The sequence below is a fragment of the Brachionichthys hirsutus genome, chromosome 1, assembly GCF_040956055.1.
Source record: "Brachionichthys hirsutus isolate HB-005 chromosome 1, CSIRO-AGI_Bhir_v1, whole genome shotgun sequence".
Lineage (NCBI taxonomy): Eukaryota > Metazoa > Chordata > Actinopteri > Lophiiformes > Brachionichthyidae > Brachionichthys > Brachionichthys hirsutus.
Genome location: NC_090897.1, coordinates 17,447,576 through 17,473,082, shown reverse-complemented (window position 1 = coordinate 17,473,082; position 25,507 = coordinate 17,447,576). Strand labels below are relative to the sequence as shown.

General features: G+C 47.3%; 1 protein-coding gene across 3 annotated transcripts; it reads right to left on the bottom strand.

Moving 5' to 3' along the window:
- Nucleotides 1–5,112: 5,112 nt before the first annotated feature.
- cers3a (ceramide synthase 3a) lies at nt 5,113–24,083 on the bottom strand. Of its 3 annotated transcripts, none has more exons than XM_068746491.1 (11): nt 24,050–24,083; nt 16,526–16,717; nt 11,492–11,609; nt 10,702–10,820; nt 10,528–10,585; nt 10,380–10,430; nt 9,509–9,601; nt 8,455–8,583; nt 7,530–7,636; nt 6,633–6,786; nt 5,113–5,325 (listed from the first exon to the last, which is right to left on the bottom strand). In XM_068746491.1, exons 2-11 carry the CDS (start codon nt 16,696–16,698, stop codon nt 5,113–5,115), a joined length of 1,215 nt encoding a protein of 404 aa, XP_068602592.1. In that variant the 5' UTR covers nt 16,699–16,717; nt 24,050–24,083. The 3 variants fall into 3 exon arrangements, with proteins under 3 accessions (XP_068602592.1, XP_068602662.1, XP_068602519.1); XM_068746561.1 differs by having other exon boundaries at nt 16,526–16,713; nt 24,050–24,066; XM_068746418.1 differs by having other exon boundaries at nt 24,002–24,064.
- Nucleotides 24,084–25,507: the final 1,424 nt, after the last annotated feature.

The following is a 25,507-nucleotide window of genomic DNA, read 5'->3' as shown; positions in this document are numbered from 1 at the left end:
TGAACATACAACATGAACAAACAAAAAGTGACAAAAACACAGTGTTCTGAGAAGAAAGTGCAATGGATTTATTTGTGCCCCTTAATTCTACCCCTTCCATCCAATCATCACCAAGAGTTGTCCCAATACACCAGGTTCACATTCGTCTCTAGAGGAAAGTATGGATCACCAAGTTCTCAGATCTGAGGAAAAAGAGAGAGAGCATAGTGAGAGCCACAAACACTGAACCAGCAACCTCCACTAACTCAGAGATCTGTGTGCGGGGTTGACTCTCTAAACGAGTTTTAATAGGTGCTGGAGTGGTGGATCTGGCATGCGTGAAACCTCCACCTAAGAACGGGGCAGCCATCCCGGACCCAACAATGGCAACATAAGCCCCCAGATCACCCCAAGCAGCTACAGCAACCCAAGAACGACCACCATGGCCCCACCAGAACCACACGCAGAAGAACCAGTCCAGGGCCCGGGGGCGACTTACACCAACACAGCCGACGAAACCTAGGCCAGCGCAGCGGCACGGGGCACAGCGGGCCGGCCTGGCGCCCCACCAGCACCCAACACCACGCCCCCCCCAACCACCCGCCCCCCTCCCAGCACCCTCCACCCATCCCACACACCCCCCACAGTCCCCCAGCCCCCCCCACGGCCCAGCCCCCCCCACCCCCCACCCCCCACCACCGCCCCCCACCCCCACCCCCCGCGCCCCCCCCGCCCCCTCCCCCCCACCGCACCCCTCCCCCCCACCACCCAACCCACCGCCGAGCTCGGGCAACCCCCCAACCCAGCGAACCAGCGTCTGGGGAACGGGAGTAGACAGTGCAGGGGCTTCAGCCCTATCCGACCCTATACAGCCATTTGGGAGGAGAGTATTATTCCCTGGGATGGAGAGTAGGGAGCAGGAGGCCGGACCACCGTCCCACCCCAAGCCCAGCCCGCTAAGGCCCCCACATGCCGCGCCAAGGCCAAAAATAAATAAATTAATTGTGAACCCCCCCCCATACCCTGTCTATATGGCTCCCCAGATCCCAGACTGGGGAACCCTCCCAACACCGTGACTGTGTGGACACCCAGGTGCTATATACACATGTATGTAGTGCGTTAAAATTTGGGGCAGGAGGGGCCAGACGGGGGATGCGGAGGAGGGCAACGGCGCACTCCTGCCCTGCGCCCTCCCCCTTATCTCCCCGCCTAGCACCCACGTAACCCCATGTGGTGCATTAAAATGGGGGGGGGGGGGTTGCAGAGGGACGCTCGGTGAACGCCCCCCAGCACCAGGCCCCCCAGGTGCATGTCCCTATGTGTATATTTACAAATGTGTTGTGCTAAGGTGGTGAGTTAAGAGGCGCAGCACATGAGGCCCCAGCCAACCAGGCGGGGGGAGGAGGGAGCCCGACCATAGTCCCCAGCCTCACCCATCCCACCCACATGTGTCAGAGGGCCCAACCATGCACAGGGCCTGGATCGAGCGCCGCCCCCGACGCATCCCACCCATCCCCCATAATCAAGCCCCCAGGAAGGAGGGAGCCGCGAGGCCCCGGCGGGAGGCAGGATGCCGGAAGAGGAGATGCGGGGAGAGAGGGGAAGGGGGAGACCACGAGGGGAGGGGAAGGGAGGCGAAGGAGAGGGGAGAGGGGCAAGGGGGAGGCAGGACAGGAGACGAGACCAAGGAGAAGAGGGCGAGCAGGGGACGGGGAGGGTAGAGGAGAGAGGTCAGGGAGGAGGGAGGGGAGGTGAGGGGGCCATGGCCACGCCAGGTCACCAGCCGGACCCCGGCCGCTACTACCAGCAGAGGAGTGACAGACTGCGCCAGCTCAGTGCCATCCCGAGCGCATAGGCCAGCACCCCCGCATGGCAGCCTAGCGGAACACCGGCGGCCGCCCGAGACGCATGCGCCACCCAGCAGAGACCCGAGGAACCGGGTTGCACATATCAAGCCACGGGGACAGCCCCTGAAGAGTTAGCCCAGCATGCCAACAGTCCCGGAGATCAACCATCCTTGTGTGAAGAACATTGAGCTGGAGACTGGAGCTGAAACATAGAAAGTTAGAATGGCTGGGCGGCGATGTATTTCTGAGGTCCACTCGGTCCTGGATACAGAAAACAGAAACAAGCAGCATCACCATTTACATCGTTGTGGTGGCTTTCGCTAGCAGGCAGAATCAGGTTGTAATATTTATATTTAATGATTTAATAAAAGGAGACCAACTTTCTGTAAAATATTTCAAATGTTTTTTATTTATTTTTTTGGAAGCAGAGATTTTCTCCATTGATATGTGTTCTATGAGGAGATTCAACCAATGATTGATGTTTAAAGACTGTTTATTTTTCCAGTTAACGAGGATTGTTTTCTTGGCGATGGCGAGGGCTGCGAGTGTGGGGTGCGTATATTTCTTAGAAATAACGATTTCTGCCAAGTCACCGAGTAGACAAGAGATCGGAGATAAAGGGAACGTACAATCTAAAGACTTTCCTTTTTAACAAAGCTTATAACTAATCAATGCAGTAATCAATATACCGTAATTCCCGGTGTACAAGCCGCTACTTTTTTCCAATATTTTGAACCTTGCGGTTTATGCAACGACGCGGCAAATTTACGTATATTTTCCCACTTTCGTTACGAGCCGTGTTTCGTTAAAGCCTATTTATTTTCGTTACGAAATTAACGCCCGCCCGCCCGGAGGGAAAGCCCCGCTTGCGCGTAGCTGGGGAGATCCGCAAGAAGGGCCCGGCGCGCGTCCAGAGTCGCCGCCGCCGGACCGCTGTACCCGGTCCCCGCCGCCTGCCCGCCATCCGCCACGCGGCGTCGGACGCGCCGCCCCGCGGGGAAGGAACCCACCCCCTCGACCTCCCGGGCGTCCCCACCCCTGCCGCACCACGCTCGCGCGGACGGAGGATGAGGGGCACGGGGGGCAAGGGGGACGGGGACACCCCGCCAGGCAGGCGCGCGCGCCGCGCAGCCTCCGACGGGCGGAGAGGGGAGGGCGACGGGGCGACTGCTCCCCCAGCCGCGGCTCGAGCCCAGCCCAGCTTCGCACCCCAGCCCGACCGACCCAGCCCTTAGAGCCAATCCTTATCCCGAAGTTACGGATCTGATTTGCCGACTTCCCTTGATCTAACATGCCAGACGCTGTTCACCTTGAAGACCTGCTGCGGATATCGTTACGAGCCGTGTTCCGTTAAATATCATTTGTTTCAATGTACCGGTAGACACCTGCAGTTTACGAATATGTGCGGCTTATTTTTGTACAAAATAAATATTTTTTTAAAATTCAGTGGGTGCGGCTTTTTCACAGGTGCGCATAATAGTTCAGCAATTACGGTAATCAATCTGCTGTCATTAGGCAGCACTGGTGGCTTAACATCATGACACACTGAGCTCCTCCCCCTTTATCCGGTTATTCATGTTGTAAATATATGTCAGTAATCTCTCTCTCTCTTCCTGTAGTCTTGTGTTCTCTCTCCCTCTGTTTGTCCCTCTCTATCTTTCTGGTCCTTCTGTCCGTGGTGCTGCAGAACCTGGACCTGTGTCCCTCACCACTGTTGTCCATATCGCTAGCATTAGCATTTATAGCTTTATATCGCTAGCATTAGCATTTTGTTTTTGTCTGCTCCTGCTCTGTCTCGTTATCACTTCCCTATCCATCTCCTTGTTTTTGACTCTCCTCCAACCTGCCATTCTCTCTCTCTTTCTTTCTCTCTCTCTCTCTCTCTCATCCCAGCCGGTCAGACAGATGGCCGTCCACCATGAGCCTAGGTTCTGTCCAAGGTTTCTGCCTGTTAAAGGAAGTTTTTCCTTGCCTCCGTTGCTCTTGTGGGTCAAGTTGGGTTCTGTGTTTCCCTGCTAATCCTGTAAAGTGCCTTGAGATGACTTCCTGTTCTGATCTGGAGCTACAGAAATAAAACTGAAATGAATTGAATTGAATTTTACATAGGATGCCTGTAAAGCTCATGGAGCAGGACGACCAAGCTTTGAGTGTGAGCACTAATGTGGATAGATGTAGCGTGGAATGGGCGCTTCCCTGAACACTGTAGGACCTCTTGATTAGGGTTGGGGTTAGACTGCAGCACAGATTCCCCAACGTCACCCCGCAAGACGAATGGGTCTTCATCAACGGCCTGCCACTTTATAGGCCTTCAAAATAACACCCTTTGTCTTTATAATAGACACGTGTCTTTGTACAGCATCTTCCTGACTCTGAGCACTGTATTTTTTTAATGCTGTGTTTCAGTTGTGCTCATTATATAATGTAGCGTAGATTATTATCAAGATAAAAGTCAATTAAAACCAACATAAAACAAAAATGGAGATTAAAATTGCCAATAAAATACATTTTATAGGAAGTCATTGATTACAGTCAGAAGTCACACTTTGATATTTATTACAAGTGCTAACAGGCTGTACTTATAGTGGGCGTGTCGTACGGTAAAGATTACCCCAAAATCAAACAAAACAATTAGAATGAATTACAATTACAAGACCACAACAATAAATCAATACATTTTATAAATATACACATGTGTATATAGATGTGTATATATGTATATGTGGTGTGTGTATATATATATATACTCAAGTTTACATCAAGCTGTGTGACATCGAGTCCCCGATTCAGATGCAGGACTGGAAGACGGCACGGAGGCACTGATCAATGCAGCACAAGAACAGGCCCTAAACACAAGATCAATAGAGGCCGGGGTCCAGCACACCAGAGAGGACCCCCGGTGCGGGCTGTCCAAAGACGCCCAGAGACAGAGCAGCACATCACAGCAGGGGGTGAGATGCTGCCAGGCAAGGCATGCATGGGACGACACAACCAGGAAGCAGCTGGAGGTCAAGATGGAGGTCAAGATGGAGGACACCTCCAAAGGGGGTCGAGAACCACCGAGCCAAGATCCTGAGGGACCTCCTGATCCAGACGGACAAACTGGTGACGTCCAACCAGCCTGACAGTGGTGGTGGACGAACATCAGGAGACAGCGGGAGTGATAGATGGAGAGATCCCGAGAATGAACAATGGCTGAACAAAAATATTTCAGTGTTACTCCTTTATGCAAGTATTGTACTTAGATACTTTATGTTCTGGCATATCAAGTAATAAATCCCTATGTGTGCTAATGTGTAGGTCCATGTCGGATGTCAGCACACAGTCTATGACCAGCAGACACCTGCTGCTGGAGAGAAGCATCCAAAGCTGCTGTTCTTGTCCTCCCCTCATCAACTGACGATCCATTGCTGAGCTTGTGCTGTTCCATGACCTCCTCCTCCTCCTCCTCCTCCTCCTCCTCCTCTTCCTCTTCATTGTCACTTCTTTCATCTCTGGTCATCTGTGACATAAGAAAATATAATTGATGCAAAGAAAGAAAGAAGTTATGAGGGGGAATATAATTCCCTCACAGATTTAGTTTTGAATCCATAAATGTGGTTTTCAATGTTAAAATTAAATATTTGTGGCTGACTTAATTCTGAAACCGATCTGGATGAAATTTGGTGGTGAGATAGAGACCCCCCCCCCCCCCCCCCTACATAACTGTGTCAAATTTCATAAACATTGGTTCATAATCAACCGAGATATTGAGGAATAGACTTTGAAGCTGCATTGACTCCAATGTTACCCAAGATTTCAAAGTGATTAAGAATCCAGGATCTCTTCTGGATCATCACCAAAATGTAATCACCTGTTTCTGGTAATATTCCCAACATTTGCTGAAACTTCAATCACGATCCGTCCAGAACATTTGAGTTGCTAACAAGCGGACGGACAGACAGACAAACGCCGGGCGAGGTAATTAGTCAAACCAAGCTTCACGTATCTTTTATCTTCCAAACAATGATAATTGTCTGCCCTTTTTCTCCTTTTGCTCATTCCTTTGTACCAATTTATCAATTATCCATTACCATTTATCTTTTTTCTATTTGCCCAAAAGCCAAATAAATGAATAAAACAAATAACAAATTATAAAAACTTCAAGTTCCGGCTCCCATCCACATACACCTAATATTGCAGTGCAACCCCAATCATTTGAATTTGCCTTGCCTCTAGGAAGGGGGCAATACCTTGACTTTATGTGTGTGGCTGTGCTGACCTTAGCTTTCATTCGTTAAAACAAGTAAAGCTGACAGCTGTCAGTTGTGAAGCATTAACATGGTTATTTTCATAGTCCACTTCAATTGTGACTGCGGTAGGTTGTTGTTAAAAATACTATATTGTGTGGTGAATTACAGCTTTCCATAAATCTTCTGTGGATAATAGAAACTCCAGACTTGCCTCTATGCAGATGACATGACAATGATCTTTCCCTCCCCGTAAAATATATACCATAGTTTTAATTAAAAGATGCATTTGAGCTAGAAGCAAAAAAGTGCGTGTCGGGTACCAATAAAGTTTTAGCCCTATCCAATGCCCTTCTGGCTCTACCCCTAGATCCACTTATTAGTCAGCAGCAAAAACCAACGAGCAAATAGGGACTATTTGGTGTGGCGGCTCTCTGAACTGAGTAAAGTTCACTGGACTTGTAGGTAAAGCTTGAAGATATTTTGCCTCACATCCAAGAAGCATTTTCAGTTCTGACCGGCTGGTGGGTTGAGCATTTCAATACTGGAGAAGTCTATTGAACATACAGAACATACTTACAGAGCCACTTATAAATTTTCTGATCATGCGGAGAATGAGGTATGCCCAGAATATGTGCAGACAGAGAAGTACAACCAGCATCACGTTGAAAAAGTAGTAGCCGAAGAATGCAGGGAAGTCATAAATGGGGTAGACCCAGGTGCAGTGGATCAGCCTGGAACAGAACACATTAGAACCAAGCACAGATAAGGGTAAGACATAGTAGGATTGCTTTTTACATGCTCTTTTAAATTGTAAAATAAGGTTGCTGTTTTTTCAACATTTAATGTTAAAAAACATTTGACTAAAAGAAGAGCGCTACTCGGGGTAGTTGAAGTCGTCTATTTCTCTGCAAGTTCCTGCGGGAATATTAGCTTTAACTAAACACTGAGTCAGTAAAATGAAACTACGTTTTTATTCCACTTCATTATTTGTAGGTTTTGTGTGCATTTAGTCCATATATTACATCTAAGAAATGGTAGAGGGATGGGACTTGGGTGGAGATTAGAATATTGGATGTGTTAAAGATTAGAAACAAAATTGATTTCATTACATTAGTATTTTTTATGTAGTTCCAAATACTCCCTCTGGACAACACAAAGAAATGCAATAAGATACATCAATATTTTTTTTTTGATAGTTTTCATAAATCCCTTATACAACTTGAAACTTGCTCAAAACAACCAAACATTAAATATTTTGGGGGGATTTTTGACCTTTAAATGCCAGTTTTAATTTTTACTGCCTCGGAGAAGACCAAGGACACTCAGCATGTCTTTTGGCTGGCCTGGGAATGCCTTGGGATCCCCCCCGGAAGAGCTAGAGGGGTTTTGCAAAAATACATGCCCCAAGATGTAACACAACCAAAATGATCACCAAATGAATTGCAGTACAATGAGGGCATACCGGTGAACTTACCAGAATGGGTAAATAATCAGTCGTGTTCCCATAAACACTATGGCAAACAGAACAAAGAGGGTTTTGCAGGTTTTCTCCCATTTGGCATAGTTGAATAACTTGGCAGACTAAAAAAAAATTAATAAACAAACACAGAACAGGGTTGTCACGTTTTGCAGCATAACATTCTGACTTGTAAGTGAAACGCCTTCATGCTTGCATGATATACTCAAAGTCAGAAGTTACAAATTCGCAGCCCGTGGGCCATTTGTGGTTTCCTGTCAAGGGTGAAGCCAAGCTGTCATTTCATTTGTGTAGCACATTTAAATACATCAAAGGACTTCGAGTCTGCTGAAAGGCATCGTCTGGGTTACGGGTAAGGCGTGGTCTAGCGCCACACAATGATAGTGAAGCAACACAGCTCTTGTTTCAACCCATAACCAGTTCCTTCTCCATCCTCCTTGGCAGATTTTGTCTGCTCCTGCTCTCTGTCTCTCTATCACTCTCTCTCCCTCTCTTTGTTTTTGACTCTCCTCCTACCTGTCCTTGTCTCTCTCTCTCTCTCTCTCTCTCTCTCTCTCTCCTTTTCAACCCAACCGGTCGAGACAGATGGCTTCCCACTATGAGCCTTAGGTTCTGTCCAAGGTTTCTGCCTGTTAAAAGAAAATTGTTCCTTGCCTCGGTGGCCAAAGTGCTTGCTCTTGTGGGTCAAGTTGAGTTCTATTAATATATAATATATATATTTATATATGAAGTAAATATATATATATATATTTACTTATATTTAACCAGATAAGCAATGGAAGGATGGATATTATTTTTAATTAATGCCACCAAAAAAGTGTGGGATTTGGAAAGAATAGAATAGAAAGCCTTTATTGTCATTACGTATGATATACAATGAGATATTGCAGCAGGTTTAGGCCCTTATGTGGCTGTGACTGACCTCCAGTAAAACATCAGAGGCATCGTGCACAAGCATGATCATGGTTCCGACGCGAATGTAGTTGACACACCAGGAAAACGACAAGAGGACCAGCGTTGCTAAATGGTGGATAATTTGCTCCTTGAAGTCCTGAGAGACAGGAAACGAAATAAAAACACACACACACACGTAAATAGGTCAAGCTACAAAAAGGTTCTACCGATTTACACGAACTGATATCAGTTTGGTGTCATTTGTTATTTAATTTAGTTGAAAAATGTTCCGTGAAACAGGCAGACGAGGAATGACGTGTGGTCGACCAGCATTCCACAAAGGTTTTCATTTTGGTCTGCATATCATCGTCTGCAGGCGTTAGCATAACAGTAAAGTTAGCTTTCAGATAAGTTAGCTTTCAGATACGCAGCAGAACGGAAGGTGGACCCTGAGAACCGGGGTTTCAGACAAGGTGGGGGTCGGAGTCCATGTTCATGGAGGGAGCTGGAGAACCTGCGTGTCTTCTGTGTGGAGGAAGTGTGGGGTACTGAAAGAGTATAATCTGAGACATTATGGAACAAAACACGGACAAAAACAAGAATATGGACACGGAACAAAGGCTGCAGAAGGTTGAGGAATTAAAACGAGGCCTCAAATCTCAACAGGCTCTGTTCAGAAAAGCTAAATCACAAAGCAGGCTGTCGAGGGCAGTTTTATTCTGGCAGAAGAGATCGCTAAATCAGCCCGGCCATTTACAGACGGGGATTTCATCAAAGACCGTCTGCTTAAAGTTTGTACAAAGTTTACCCTGAAAAAAAGGAACTCTTTAAACGTGAGCCTGAGCAGGAACACCGTTCAGAGCGAATAGACCAGTCGATCAATAGATCAATCTGAAGAGCAGCTTGACTGTATGCGGCCATTTGAACATTTATCAATGAGCATTCGATCAGTCCGGCCCTTGGCTTGGAGCTACATTTTTTATTTGGCCCTCCGTCCATTTCACTTTGACACCCCTGATTTAGAGACGACCCGCTCGACCACCTGCGCCACCGTCGCTAGATAGGAGCAATCGACTACTGACCTTCCTCTTGACATCAAAGGCAACACTGAAGAGAAGAGAAGCGTAGAAGCTCATCTCCAAGATGTAATACCAGTACTGAGAGTCCAGCATGGACTGCAGACAGAGAGACGAGGACCACAGTCAGAGACAGACAGACAACATCTGAAATATAATGTCAGTTTGTCCCGGAACGCTGTGCTCTGTGTCTCATCATCGAAGCTGGAGATGTATATACGTTCACTGTTTGATGTCTTCTTCAAGTCAGTAAAAGATACTGAAGGCAGTGTGTTTAGCTGAAAGACTTGAGAAAACGTCAACAACAACAACAACAATTTTCATGAGCTTGGCTCACGACCGAAAGGACAGGGTCCCGGATCGAGTGGAGTTTTAGTTGCAGGGTGGCTGAGCGAAGCCTTAGACAGGGTGAGGAGCTCAGTCATCAGAGCCGAACTCAGCTCAGGTGGCTGGGGCATCTATTTCGGATGGGGAGGTGTTCCGGTCCGGGCATGTTCCACCGGGAGGAGACCCCGGGGAAGACCCAGGACAAGCTGGAGAGACTATGTCTCTCGGCTAGCCTGGGAACGCCTCAGGATTCTCCCAAAAGAGCTGGGGGAGAGGAAAGTCTGGAAAGCATATCGCTTTTCTGAGTCGGGTTGAGTCTCCACAACCCGACTCTGGATCAGCGGTGAAGAAACAGGCTCCATGCGGGCACCATGCGGCATGCCTGTCTACCCTACATTTATTCACTGTCTGCCCCTACACCCCACACAATCAAGCTTTACAGTCGACACAAAAGGTTTTTGAGAAGTATCACAACATGGATGATATGAAGTTTTCTATGATGATTATGCGATATGAGTTGAGCGCACAATACCAAACAGTGCAAACAAACCTGCTTTGGAAAACCTCGCCATACTTCCCGTGTATCATAGAACCATTCTTTCTGAAAATACAGAAACATTTATATTTTAGTAGGATTGTTAGGATGTATAAGTAAATAATGTATACAACAAACTTTTCTAATCATAAAAACTACTCACATCATACAATGTTCCAAATCCTCCAAAGGATGCAAACAGGTAAAAGACAAACCTCCAGCTGCAGTAAATAAAGAAGAGACGATAGCGTGTATAGAATGAGGTGCCTGGAGGTTCAATGTCGTTATTGCTCAGGCACATAGAGGGATGGGGGGGGGGGGGTTAGGGGGCGTGTACCTGGCCTCCGTGAATTTTTTCAGAACTCCAGGACGGTCTTGATCGCGTCTTTTCCTGAACCAGCGCTCAACTTGTCTCACTGACAAAGTGCTTTTCTTTGACAGCCCAACAGTATCTGCCTATAACGATAAGAGTACACAGAAGAGTACAGAGAAGAGTACACAGAAGAGTACACAGACCTACAGATAGACTGCTGTGAACCAATGAATGCATTCAGCAAATAAGTTGACATTTATTACCCTCGCCGAAGGGAAGGCGAGGGTATTGCAATTGGGTCCGTTTGTCTGTTTGTCTGTTTGTTTGTCTGTCTGTCCGAGCGCATAACTCAAAAACTAGTAACCCAATCGACTTGACATTTTTACACAAGCAAGGTTCTGTCCGTGGCTCGGTCCTCCCCGAGAATGGCGTTGATCCGGATCTGGATCCAGATTCTAGAATTATTTTTACATCTGGAATTGTGCCTGTGCTGTAAACTGCCACTTTAAGAGGGAGGGACACGAATGGCATGATGGGAAAAAGAGTCCAGAAGGAGTCTTGTAGTACGTTCCGGAGCAGCAAGCTAGAGCAGGTTTGGCCCCTCTGATCCGGAAGCCCTGTTTACTGTCTCACAAGATCCAATAGTCTTTTGGAGGCGGGGTCTGCAGTCTCTGATTGTCTTTCTAGTTTAATAAAGTGTTCTCATGATATTTAATCATTAAAAAATTAAACTGCCTCCAAATTCAAAAATTGAGAAGTGCGCATTCTGCTTGATGCCGTCTTATGCGCTGTCAGGTATTTCTGTGGGACTTACCTGAGCAGGATTTTTATGCTGAGTCGTGTAGTAGACTTCCAGGATGTGGTTATCCTCTGCTTTCTGGTGAACTCTCTGCTTGATCCCAGCAGAAATTGCAAATGGTGTTGCTATCCACCTGCAGTCCAATAAACATGTCAGGATGTGGTTAAACATTAAACATCAAATGTTTTTCCTAAATTGTTAGGTACCTTTATGTATTGCACTGTCACTGCCTGCCAGCATAAACAAGTACCATTACTCTGGGCTTGGGAAAAGGCAGGCAGTGGCCAGCCGGCAGGGCTGGCCCTCTCTGCTGGCCTAACCAGAACTCATAATCACAATTATATACGTTTAAGTTAAGTTTATTACCCTCGCCGAAGAGGAGGCGAGGGTATTGCAATTGGGTGCGTTTGTTTGTCTGTCTGTCTGTTTGTCTGTTTGTTTGTTTGTTTGTCTGTTTGTCTGTCCGAGCGCATAACTCAAAAACTAGTAACCCAATTGACTCGAAATTTTTACACAAGCAAGGTTCTGTCCGTGGCTCAGTCCTCCCCGAGAATGGCATTGATCCGGATCTGGATCCAGATTCTAGAATTATTTTTACATCTGGAATTGTGCCTGTGCTTGAACATGGGAGTGTCACTTTAAGAGGGAGGGACACGAATGGCATGATGGGAAAAAGAGTCCAGAAGGACTCTTGTAGTACGTTCCGGAGCAGCAAGCTAGAGCAGGTTTGGCCCCTCTGATCCGGAAGCCCTGTTTACTGTCTCACAAGATCCAATAGTCTTTTGGAGGCGGGGTCTGCAGTCTCTGATTGTCGTTTTCTAGTTGAAGTTGTGATACCACCACTGTATTATATATTGTACTTTCTTCTGTTATTTTATACATTTTAAGATCAATGAAGGAGAAGATTTTCAATCTCATCGTACACAGTATACTACTACTGTAATACTACTACTGTACTTTCGGCTTGTCCCGTCATGAGTCGCTACAGCAAACCAACCTTCTCCACTTCACCCTGTCCTTTGCATCGTCCTCCCCAACACCAGCCACTCTCATGTCCTCCCTCACTACGTCCATGTCTCTTCTCCTGGGTCGTCCTCTAGTCCTGTCCTTTGCATCGTCCTCCCCAACACCAGCCACTCTCATGTCCTCCCTCACTACGTCCATGTCTCTTCTCCTGGGTCGTCCTCTAGTCCTGTTCCCTGGCAGTTCCATCCTCAGCATCCTTCTACCGATATAGTCCCTGTCTCTCCTCTGGACATGTCCAAACCATTGAAGTCTGGTCTACCTGACCTTGTCTCCAAAGATAGTCTGGACTGACTTAGATGAAGTGGTTCAGAGCATCCTAGCAGAGAGAGAGTCCTGATTGGAGCAGACCTCAATGGGCGTGTCGGTGAAGGAAACAGAGGAGATGAAGAAGTGATGGACAAGTTTGGTATTCAGGACAGGAACCTAGAAGGACAGATGCTGGTGGACTTTACCAAAAGGAGGGACATGGCAGTCGTTAACAGTTATTTCCAGAAGAGACTAGAACATAGAGTGACCTACAAGAGTGGAGGGAGGAGCACCAGGTGGACATCTTGTGTAGACGGAGCAGTTTAAAGGAGGTCGGTGACCTTAAGGTCGTGGTAGGAGAGAGTGTAGCCAGCCAGCATAGGCTGGAGGTGAGGAAGAGGAAGAGGACGAAGGCAGAGCAGAAAACAAAGTGGTGGAGGCTGAAGAACGAAGAGGTGAGACAGACTCTGGGTGGACAAGACAGGCTTCCAGAAGACTGGAATACAACAGCTCAGGTGATCAGGGAGACAGGTAGGAGAGGACTGGGTGTGTCTTCTGGAAGGACAGGAGATAAGGAGACCTGCTGGTGAAAGCAGGAAGTGCAGAAGTGTAGACAGGAAAAGAGGTTATCTAAGAAGAAGAGGGACAGAAGAGAGTAAACAGAGTACAGGGAGAGGAGACACAAGGCAAATGTAGAGGTCAAAGGTCAAACAGAGGGTCGATGACATACCCGTGGAAGTGTCTAGGAGAGGAAGCTGTAGAGTTTTTAACGGGGTTGTTGAATACAATCCTAGAGGAAGAAGATGAAGAGGAACGGAGGAGAAGAGTTCTGGTGTTCTTCAAGAAGAAGGGAGACAAACAGAGTTGTAGAAACTACAGAGGATAAAGCTGATGAGATACGATGAGGTTATGGGAAAAGGTGTTTGAGGCTAGACTAAGGACAGAAGTGAGTATTTGTGAGCAGCAGTATGTCTTTATGCTGATGAAGAGTACCACAGACGCAACGTTAGCGTTGATGCTAGCAATGGAGAAGTACAGGGAAGCTCAGAAGGAGCTGCGTTGTGTCTTTGTAGATCTAGAGCACTGGTTCTTAACCGGGGTCCGGTGAGCCGGTCTCAGGGGTTCGGCGGAGCCTCCCCCGTGGAGGTCAAGACACACCCGACTCATCGTGTCAATTTGTGATGACACGCCCCTAGCGAAGCTAAAGTGCAGCAATGCTAAAGGGACACGCCAGACTAGCTGAATAGATGAAGATGTTTTATGCCACTTTAATAAATATAGAATAAAGTCCTTTTCCTCTATCTCCGCTCCGCGCGTCTCTCTCTCTCTTACGGGGGAGAGCGCACACCTCAGCCGCATGCACACACACGCACACAATGAGCGACCCATCCCAACACAGGAGCGACATCTCACAACACCAGACTAACTGTGTCGGACAAATATGTCCAACATGGATTCACACGCATCATGCAACGTGAGCACGTCAGCGTCCTATCGGCATGATTTCTCTTTGAATTATTGAAAGATACTGCATGACGAGTCAATACAAAACATTAAACACAAAAACTAAATACAATAATCTTTCCAGGGGGAGAATCTGCATGACTTCAATGCCAAGTTGAGCAGCTCGAGTCTCGCACTGGCAAAAATTAAGGAAGACTTTTTGAAGCTACATGGAGATGAGGAATTGTTGTTGCTTAGAAACGCTGGAATGTTTAATACAATTTATTACAATCTTTGTGAGCAATCCTTTGAGGATGCTGGACATAAAAACATGAAAAGGAACAGACTTTGATGTGAGAGCAGCACCAAGGTGAAGCCACGCACCTGAGCTGTCTCTCAGGTAACAGCAGAATCACTCTGATTGGCCGGTTTGTAATCTCTAGTGAGTTCATGCACTGAGTCGGTTCTGTTCATGCACGGTTCAGTTTGTGCACCATTAAAACATCACACACCCGTCTTGTACTTGAAAAAAAATCACATTTTACATTTTTCACTAAAGAAGGGTTCAGTGAATGTGCATATGAAACCGGTGGGGTTCGGTACCTCCAACAAGGTTAAGAACCACTGATCTAGAGAAAGTCTAGGACAGGGTGCCCTGAGAGGAACTGTGGTACTGCATGAGGTACTGTAGTACTGCATGAGGTACTGTAGTACTGCATGAGGACGTCTGGAGGGACAGAGAAGTAAGTCAGAGTAGTTCAGGACATGTAGGACAGCAGTGAAGTGTGCAGTAGGAGTAACAGGGGAGTTTAGTGTAGAGGTGGGATGCACCAGGGATCAGCTCTGAGCCCCTTTTTGTTGCCATGATGATGGATAGACTAACAGATGAGGTGAGACAGGAAGCTCCTCTGAATATGATGTTTGCAGATGACATTGTGATCTGCAGGTAGAGGAGAATCTAGAGAAGTGGAGGTCTGCTCTAGAAAAGAGAGGGATGAAGGTGAGCAGGAGTAAAACAGAGTACATGTGTGTACATGAGAAGGTCTCAGGGGGGACAGTGAAGCTACAAGGAAGAGACGTAAAGAAGGGAGAGGACTTCAGGTACCTCGGGTCAACAGAGCAGAGTGATGGAGAGAATGTGGAAAGGAGGTGAAGAATCGTGTGCAGGCAGGCTGGAACGGGGGGAGGAGAGTATCAGGTGTGCTCTGTGATAGGACGAAGGGACAGGTCTACAAGACAGTGGTGAGGACAGCCATGGTGGACGGCTCAGAGACAGTGGTGAGGACAGCCATGATGGACGGCTTAGAGACAGTGGTGAGGACAGACATGATGGACGGCTTAGAGACAGTGGTGAGGACAGCCATGATGGACGGCTTAGAGACAGTGGTGAGGACAGCCATGATGGACGGCTGAGAGACAGTGGTGAGGACAGCCATGATGGACGGCTTAGAGACAGTGTCTCTGAGGAAAAGACAGGAGGCGGAGCTAGAAGTGGAGGAGATGAAGATGCTGAGGTTCTCCTTGGGAGTGTCCAGGTTGGACAGGATTAGAAATGAGACAATAAGAGGGACAGTGAAGGTTAGATGTTTCTGAGAAGACATTAGAAAGGCCAGACTTCGATGGTTTGGACATGTCCACAGCAGAGACAGGGACTATTTTTGTAGAAGAATGTTGAAAATTAATGGACGTAGTGAGGGAGGACATGAGAGTGGCTGGTGTTGGGGAGGACGATGCAAAGGACAGGACTAGAGGACGACCCAGGAGAAGAGACATGGACGTAGTGAGGGAGGACATGAGAGTGGCTGGTGTTGGGGAGGACGATGCACAGGACAGGGTGAAGTGGAGACGGTTGGTTTGCTGTGGCGACCCCTCAGGGGACAAGCTGAAAGAAGCCAGTCCTGCCACAGCCCTCTGCATTTATCCAGGCTTGGTACCGGCTCATGCTAGCTCCTGCTAACCTTGCTACCTGTGAGGATGCATTTTGTTGTACACGGTATTATGACAATGAATTGCATTCTGGGATTTTGCTCAAACAAAGGCTGGTTGGACGTCCTCGGGCCGATTTGAGAGGCACATCTTGCACCACTTTTCAGTGCAGTCGTCATTCGTCTCAAGCCGAGGCACATCATGGATTTCTTCTTCAGAAAAAAATGCTAATTCATCTGCTCCTTCTGCTTTGGCTTGGTTTGGTGTGTCAGGTGACAACACGGACATCTCCCATCATCCAACTTGGTGTTAACAAGAGACATGTGGAATAGCAGGCTGTATGGTGTGCAATGGTACATTCTGGACTAGTGACACCCATGTGGGACAATGAGGAAATGTGAATCTTACCTCTCAAACAGGTATCTGATGAATAAGAAGGCGAACGCATAGGGGACAGTGACATAGAGATGTGATGCTTTGGCATAGGTCCGGCCATCCTTGTCCTCCAGGTCAGCCCACGTCAGATTCACAGGGAGCCAGATCCTGTCGGTCCAGAACCACTCATAGAGAGTGTTAAACATCTCTCCACCTTAGTCCTGCCTCCATGTCACACAAGCACAAGGACTAAGTCAGTAACGATCAGTAAGCATATAGTGATGTCTGTAAGACCACACACACACACACACACACACACACCCTCATCCTACAAGATGCTTGTACAGGTAATTAAGCAAGGAGGCAGTAGCATCCTCCACCCCTCTATTAGCCCGATATGCAAATTGCATGGGGTCGAGCAGGCTCTGAACCTGGTTGGTCAAAATGTCTTCAACCAATCGCTCTAGACCTTTCATCACTACTGAGGTGAGAGCTACCGGCCTAAGGTCATTGAGCTCCTTAGGGTGTTTGTTCTTGGCCACGGGCACAACAATAGACTCCTCCCACAGTCTCGGTACCTTGTGCTGGATCAGTGATGAGTTAAAAAGATCGGTAAAAATAAAACATAACTGATCCGCACAAACTTTGAGACATTTACGTGTGATCATGTCAGGCCCACAGCTCTTCCTGATCTTACATTTATGGAACATGGAGCTGACAGCATGGGCACTGATTACAGGCTGGGAGGGGTAAGACACTCACTCAGCTCTAAAAACAAGTCACCATGTACATCTGTAAAATCATGTTCACCATTAAAACGTAGATAAAAATCATTCAGTGCATTTTTGAGCTCTGAATTTGAATTAAAACCATCAATGGTGATTGATTGATTACTTTTTTGGCCTGGCTTGTCATGGCTTTCATACCATCCCACACTGCTTTTAGTTCATTGCTGTGGAATCTCTCCTCTACTCTAGTTTTATATTGTAGCTTAGCCCTCTTAATTTCGTATCTAACCTCTTTTTTAGCTTCTCCCTTATCTCCATCATGACCATGCAAAAGGCATCATGTTTCTTGTGCAGTGCGTCCTTCACTGCCTTATTCAACCAAGGTTTGTGATTAGCAAACACCTTCACCCGTTTTGTGGGGATGATGTGTCTTTTAGATAAAGAATATACGAGGAAATGACGTCAACCCTCTCATCAAGATCAGTATCTGAGCGACCAAAAACATTCCAGGCTGTGCTTTCAAGGGCTCCTTTGAGCTCCTCAACAGCGTTTCCAGTCCACATCTCCACTTCTCTGGGGGCAGCTTTAGTCCTTTTCAGGAGGAGTAAGATAGCTAAAGGTTGCTCATCGATTTCAGGTTACACTGATTGAAGTCACCATTGAAGCGAGGAGCATCAGGAGAGATGGACCGTAACCGTTCCGTAGCGTTGCGGGCAGTGGCCACTGCGTTCTTCATGTTGGCTTTGGGGTGAATGTCCACAACAGGAGGAGACAGAAGGGGCGCACTGACACAGACAGCAGCTAGATGTCCTCAGTGCACAGTCTCTCTGGCAGCGATGCTCTTACACCACCGCTGGTTGACGTAGAGGCAGACCCCCCCCCCTTGGGATTTCCCTGTGACGTCAGCGTCCCTGTCAAGCCTCAGCGGCGCTGAAACCGCTGAGAGTTGGGTCCAGGTCCAGGTCCTCTGGAGTCAGCCAGGTCTCGGTGAAAGCCACGATGCGTGCATCTCTGAATCTCTCCAGGTGAGTAACGTTGGCTCAGGTCTCATCGACCTTATTCCTGATGGACTGGGCGTTGCTGAGTAGAATCGAGGGGGGGGGGCTATACGGTGGAGATTCAGATGAATGGATGGTTTATTTTGCTGTTTCTGGGTTGATAAGGACCCAAAACCACCATAATAGTGTAGAAACATGGGAAAGAGAGTTTTTCATAATATGGGACCTTTAAATGATTCAGTGGTTCAATCTACGGGGATAGAATCCGGATCGCCATCCAACTCCTCCATGAAAAACACAGTGATATGTAATGGATTTGAGATGGATGTACCATAATACTGGTACAATTATCAAGCACTACTGTATATACTCTGGTGTTGGGTAGTAAATCAAGAGGCCGAAAGCAGTTCCTACCACTTAACTTTATCAGAACTTCAGCTCAGGAAATATTTACAACAACTCGGTTCAACATCAACTCTGCATTCTTCAAACTCGCATTATCGACTCGCACTTCTTCTGCAGTGTCTATTTCTCAGCATCAGAGTCCCTGCGTCCTCTTGTGGCATAAGCATAGGACACAACATATATATATACTGTATACAAAAAAATAATTGCTGTCTCGTCCACCCAGGCTGTACGGCGTCTCCTTCAAGCTCGGCTCCTCCACCAGAGGCCTGGGAGCTTGAGGGTTCTGTGCAGGATCTTAGTTGTCCCCAGGACTGAGCTCTTCTGGACGGAGAAGTGGGACTTTGTTCCTGGTATCTGCTGGAGCCAGGCACCCAGCTCGGGGGCTCCTGCCCCTGGTGCCCCGATCACTACTGGCACCATTGTTGCCTTCACTCATCACATTTTCTCCAGCTCTTTGTGTTCTTTCTTCCAGATGTTGCTATCGCTCGAGATCGCTCCATCTATCACTCCCGCTCTCTCCTGATGTTCGTCCACCACCACTATGACAGGCTGGTTGGACGTCACCAGTTTGTCCGTCTGGATCAGAAAGTCCCTCAGGATCTTAGCTCGGTTGTTCTCGACCCTCTTTGGAGGTGTCCTCCATCTTGACCTCCATCTTGACCTCCAGCTGCTTCCTGGTTGTGTCGTTTCATGCATGCCTTGCCTGGCAGCATCTCACCCCCTGCTGTGATGTGCTGCTCTGTCTCAGTGGCGTCTTTGCACAGCCTGTCTGGTGATAGTATGGCAACTAAGGTGATCAAAAAAGTCAATCAAAGAACAAGATTTTTGGGCAGAATGTCTGCTTTTGTCAACAGAAGTGCTCTCCGGACTCTTGCTGGAGCCTCGTTCAGCCCCTCTTTGACTATGCTAGCACCTCCTGGTATTCCAACATCAAAGTGTCCCTGAAAACCAGGCTCCAAACCTCCCAAAACAAACTGATTCGGCTACTCCTCAATCTGGGGCCCATGACCCACCTTCTTCCTGGACATTTTGCTAGCCTAAAATGGCTCCGGGTAGAAGACAGGGTTAAACAGCTCAAAATGGGATTGGCATTTAAAATAGTCAATGCAGCTCTGCCCTCAGTCCCCTCAATCCCTGCATACCTGAATAAACACCTCCACAGCCACAACACTAGAGGGAGCTCAAACAACAACCTGATTACCCCCTCCTATAGGACTAACATTTACAATACTGCCCCCTAAGGGTGGAACTGTTTGACTCCTGCCCTCAAAACATGCACCTCTTTGGCCTCATTCAAAACGGCCCTAAAAATACACCTTTCAGGGGGGCAGAAACGGAGATAGTCATCACGACTCTCTCCGGATCAATTCCCCCCCCCCCCCCCCCTTTTTTTTTGTCCATCTACGTTGTACATATTAAGTGTCCTTGGAATTTATGTTGTATTGTTAAATGTCGATGATTTATGTACGAAGGACTTTCAATGGAAACAAGACCGCAAGGGCTTTTTAGAAATGCTCCTCTTAGACAGGATGTTTGACCGTACTTGTACTGTAATACATACTTCTGTTTGACTGTACTTGTACTGTAATACATGCTACTGTTTGACTGTACTTGTACTCTAACATTCTATCTAATAAATATATTCATCATCATCACTAGTCCTCTGCCTCCTTCCTTCCGCTTCGTGTGCAGCCTCAGGATGTTGGACTTAAGGTGGAACCCTCCATGCATTGTAAGGAGCTTTCTTGTCTTGATACTGGTAGCTTGCATCTCTTGCAGTGGCCATCCATATATATACAGTAATACCTCGATATACGAGTGCTTTGACATGCAAGTGTTTCAAGGCACAAGCAAACCTGCAAGCAATATTTTGCTTCGAGACACGAGCACAAATTAGAGATACGAGCAACTTCCAGATGCTGCCGCTCAATTGCAGAGTTCTGCGCTCGCTCCAAGCGCGCTTCACTGGTTCAGTTCAGGCGTTCGGCACCTTCCGTCCTCGTCTCCTGTGTGTCTCTCTTGTTGTTTTCCCATTATTCACGTTATTTTGGCTGTATCTGTGAATGTTCCTTACAAGTGACGGGTCCAAAGAAAGCGAGTGGTGAGGATGGCAGTGACAGGTAAAGACGATGATGATGATGGAGATGAAGCATGAAATTAACCATCAACATGACCGTGGTGTCCGTAAGTGATGGGACAGGCCAGTACAAGCGGAGTACATCGCCGAATTGTACGATCCTTCCAGAGGCTCAACTATTATGTCTAAGTTTATTTTAGTGTCTGTCTAAGGTACAATTATGGAATAAAGCGTCTCCATACTGTCCGTTGTTGTCACGCCTTGAGGCGGGCCGGCGTCATTCCCCCACTATCTCTCCCTGTCTTCCCCTCCCGGTGCTCCTGCAATCAGCTCATTCCCATCACCTGTGTTCCCGTCATCACCTGCACCACATCAGCAATCAGCCCGGACTCTACATAGACTCTGCTCACATGCCACACCCCCGCCTGGTTGTCAGTGATGTCTCCTGCTCTCCAGCACTTTGACCCGACCGCCCGTGTGCCGACCCTGCCTGCTTCCTGGACTCTGCCTCTTTGCCTGCCTACCTGGATTCCCCGGTTTGTGACCTCTGGCTGTCTCTTGGACCTTCCCTGTGCCTGCCCCCTCGGATTTGTCTGCCTGACCGTGCTAACCGGCAATATAGGCTGTTTTTGCATTTCCACTTGACTGCCTCGCGTTTGGGTCTTACCGCACGTTCAGCACAGCCTGCAGCTTTTGTTTCGAGACGCGGCAATATTTAGACTCCCGTCATCAGAAAGACGAGAGTCTGGTTTCAAAGGCATCAAGGGACATTCAGCATGTTGAAGTCTTTCTGAATGGGAAATGCTTGTAAATCTGTGGGACCGGGATGCTGCTGAGGCCCAGTTGACTGTGTTGGGAAAACCATCGATGTTCTGACATGAATAATTTACCCAATCATTCACCAGTTTATTCAAATCAATAGATTTGATTCCCATTTATGATATTACAACAATTTGAACTTTTTTGTACTTGGTGACTTCTTGACAGTGGTACTTTTTCACAGTGACTGTGAGCTAAACACTTTATGTATATTTCTTAATCCATTCTAACATCAATTTAGTCCAGTCGGTGGTGGAACACGCTTTTCCAACTGTTCTTAGTTCTAATAAAGGGATTTTAGTGTCTGTCTAATGCTAGCATTAGCATTTAGTTTTTGTCTGCTCCTGCTCTGTCTCACTATCACTTCCCTATCCATCTCCTTGCCTCGTCTCCGACCTGCCATTCTCTCTCTCTCTCTCTCTCGCTCTCTCAACCCAGCCGGTCAGACAGATGGCCGTCCACCATGAGCCTAGGTTCTGTCCAAGGTTTCTGCCCGTTAAAGGGAAGTTTTTCCTTGCCTCCGTTGCTCTTGTGGGTCAAGTTGGGTTCTGTGTTTCCCTGCTAATCCTGTAAAGTGCCTTGAGATGACTTTATGTTGTGATCTGGCGCTATAGAAATAAAACTGAATTGAATTGAATTGAAATTTATATCAGAACACAACAGAGACGATTTGCCTTATTAGGTTCAGATTTATGCCCCATTTATTTTACATGTAAATGTTTTATGTCGTAATGTACGAATATGGCTCAATGCAGCGGCTAATATCTCAGACAAATTAACAGGTTTCACCTGATCTCAGGGAACGCTGGCTAGAAAATCTGAAGTCGGGGGGGCGGAAACGGATATGGTCATCACGACTCTCTCCGGATCAATCCCCCCCCCCCTTTTTTTTGTCCACCTACGTTGTACATATTATGTGTCTTTTTATTTTATTGTTATTCTGCATCAATTGAGTAATTTAATATTAGTTTTATTGGTATTGTTAATTGTCGATGATTTATGTACGAAGGACTTTCAACGGAAACAAGACCGCAAGGGCTTTTTAGAAATACTCCTCTTAGACAGGATGTTTGACTGTACTTGTACTGTAATACATGCTACTGTGTGACTGTACTTGTACTGTAATACATGCTACTGTGTGACTGTACTTGTACTGTAATACATGCTACTGTGTGACTGTACTTGTACTGCAATACATGCTACTGTGTGACTGTACTTGTACTGTAATACATGCTACTGTGTGACTGTACTTGTACTGTAATACATGCTACGGTTTGACTGTACTTGTACTGTAATACATGCTACCGTGTGACTGTACTTGTACTGTAATACATGCTACTGTTTGACTGTACTTGTACTGTAATACATGCTACTGTGTGACTGTACTTGTACTGTAATACATGCTACCGTGTGACTGTACTTGTACTGTAATACATGCTACTGTGTGACTGTACTTGTACTGTAATACATGCTACGGTTTGACTGTACTTGTACTGCAATACATGCTACTGTGTGACTGTACTTGTACTGTAATACATGCTACGGTTTGACTGTACTTGTACTGTAATACATGCTACCGTGTGACTGTACTTGTACTGTAATACATGCTACTGTTTGACTGTACTTGTACTGTAATACATGCTACTGACTGTACTTGTACTGTAATACATGCTAATGTGTGACTGTACTTGTACTGTAATACATGCTACTGTTTGACTGTACTTGTACTGCTCTAACATTCTATCTAATATATTCATCAGTCGACTGATGCTAAAACATTGCAGTTTGTAATCAATGTGCTTTCAAATGAGGAAGTGAATGAATATGCTAACTGGTATATCCAGTCGGTTTTCGGAATGCCATTAAACTTGATGTCCCTCATTCTTCGCTCCTGGTAATGCTGCGCTTCACCGATGTCGCAACTGCACAGCACGCTGCTCAAAGCGAGTTTAACGAGTTATTCATTCTAAAAGAAACTTCAGGCGGATTGTAAAAGCAGCTGCATGGACATAATTTGCCTCAACGCTGCTAACGTGGCTAAAATTGATCAGAAGCTAAAAAGGTAAACATGTCAATCAGGAAAATGTTTAATTCAGGGTAAATAAATAAGCTGAAGACGTGTTTGTCTGTAAGCCTTTGTTAAAAGACAGACGTTTAGCCTCCAGAGAACTTACTTGCGATTCCTTTACACAGCCGTGACGTCAGCACATTTGACCCTGCAATACAGGTTCTTGAAAATGTCAGAGCCACCGAGCAATTCTCAGCCTTATATTCCAAGTTCTATCCCATAAGCTCTGTTTTTTACCTTTCTGAGAATAATGATGTCATCAATGCCAAGTCGAGCTCCCTTAGAACGTAACAGAAACTCCAGCGGCTACTGGAGCATCTCGCCACAAAACTCGACAGTGAATTTAGGTCAGAATTAGAGTCTTTGGGCTCTTCAGTCATATTCCAAGGTCAGAGTAAAACTCAGACTTACCTTTTGTCTACCTTCCTGCGCTAAGATAGGTAAGGGCGGTTTCCTCACCTGCTCACTCCTCTGTTTGCTGCGGGAAATGAACACACTCAGATCCTCTCTGGCTTCACTACGCCAACAGACAGCCCTCGCTTTTGTTTGACATTCTTTAGTGTCACGCCCAGAACAGGTGGAGTGACCGGTTTCTCTCTTTCTGCCCTCCAGGAAGTGCAGGCAGGTTGGAGGACTGTCACAACACACACACACACACACACACTCACACGCACACACACTCACACACACACACTCACACACTCACACACACACACACACACTCACACGCACACACACACACACTCACACACTCACACTCACACACTCACACACACTCACACACACTCACTCACTCACACACGCACACACACACACACACTCACACTCACTCACTCACACACACACAGACACACTCACTCACACACAAGAAAGGGAGAAAGAAAGAAAGGAAGTTTTTTGTAAAGCCTTTAATTACATCACGTTTCAGCCCCTGTGGCAGCGAGGTCTGAGCAGAACAAGTAAATGAAGGAATGCTACACGTTCATAAAAAGTCACCGAGGACCAGCTCCCCCCGTCAGACACACGGCACAGGACACTGTCGACCCCCCACATCTTCAGAAAGTCCCCCATGTTCCCCGTGGCCCTGTGGAACCCGAACTCCAGCCTCAGTCTGGCCCTGAGGTCCAGCCTCCACAGGGCCGCCGGGCCCAGCTCCGGCCCCTCCTGCAGCCTGTCCCTCTGGCCCCCCCTGCAGCCTGTCCCTCCGGCCCCCCCTGCAGCCTGTCCCTCCGGCTCAGGTATATCGCCATCTTTGCCTCCCCAATTAGAACATTTAGGATTTGGCTCTTGGCTTTGTCCGTCTTTTTGCTCCTGAAACCAGAGATAAAAGCAGGGACAGTGAAAACGACAGTGAGCAGATTAAAAACCAGATAAGAATCTAGAACCCAGTGAGTCTGCTGCACTCGCTAAGAACGTGGAACACGTTCTCAGGCAGGCTGCAGAAGGGGAACTCGTTCCTCCCTCCCGGGTCAACCGCCGCCAGGAAAGCTTTGGTGGCGATCGCTCCGTGCAGGATCCTCCACTGCAGGTCTCCAGTTCTCTTCTTCAGGGGGGCCTTGTAGAGGATCCTCCACTGCAGGTCTCCAGTTCTCTTCTTCAGGGGGGCCTTGTAGAGGATCCTCCACTGCGGGGCGTGTCCCGCGAGCCTGCTGGTCCAGACGGTTGTCGCCCCGTCGCACAGGGTCTTACTGTTTATTGCTGTAACGACGTTGCTGTATAGACACTTAGCATTGGTCGTCTGTATGGTGAGGTCTCCGGTCTGTTTGAGGAGGGGCCCGCTCAGCTCTTTGTAGTCGGGGGTAAGGCAGAGGTCGGGGAAAGGGTCTGTGGGGTCGGGGCAGACCCCACAAAGCAGAGCCTCATCCAGGCCCAGGTTTCTGAACCGCCTGAATATGCAGCTAGCCACGTCCCTCCACA

Bases quoted from the DNA above. Each gene is read 5' to 3' on its own strand.
- cers3a (XM_068746491.1), bottom strand. From the start codon at position 16,698: ATGTTTAACACTCTCTATGAGTGGTTCTGGACCGACAGGATCTGGCTC. The intron at 9,602-10,379 runs GTTTGTTTGCAC...CTCTGTCTGCAG, and splicing joins GGCGAGGTTTTCCAAAGCAG to TCCATGCTGGACTCTCAGTA. The intron at 5,326-6,632 runs GTAAGTATGTTC...CTTATGTCACAG, and splicing joins GAAAATTTATAAGTGGCTCT to ATGACCAGAGATGAAAGAAG.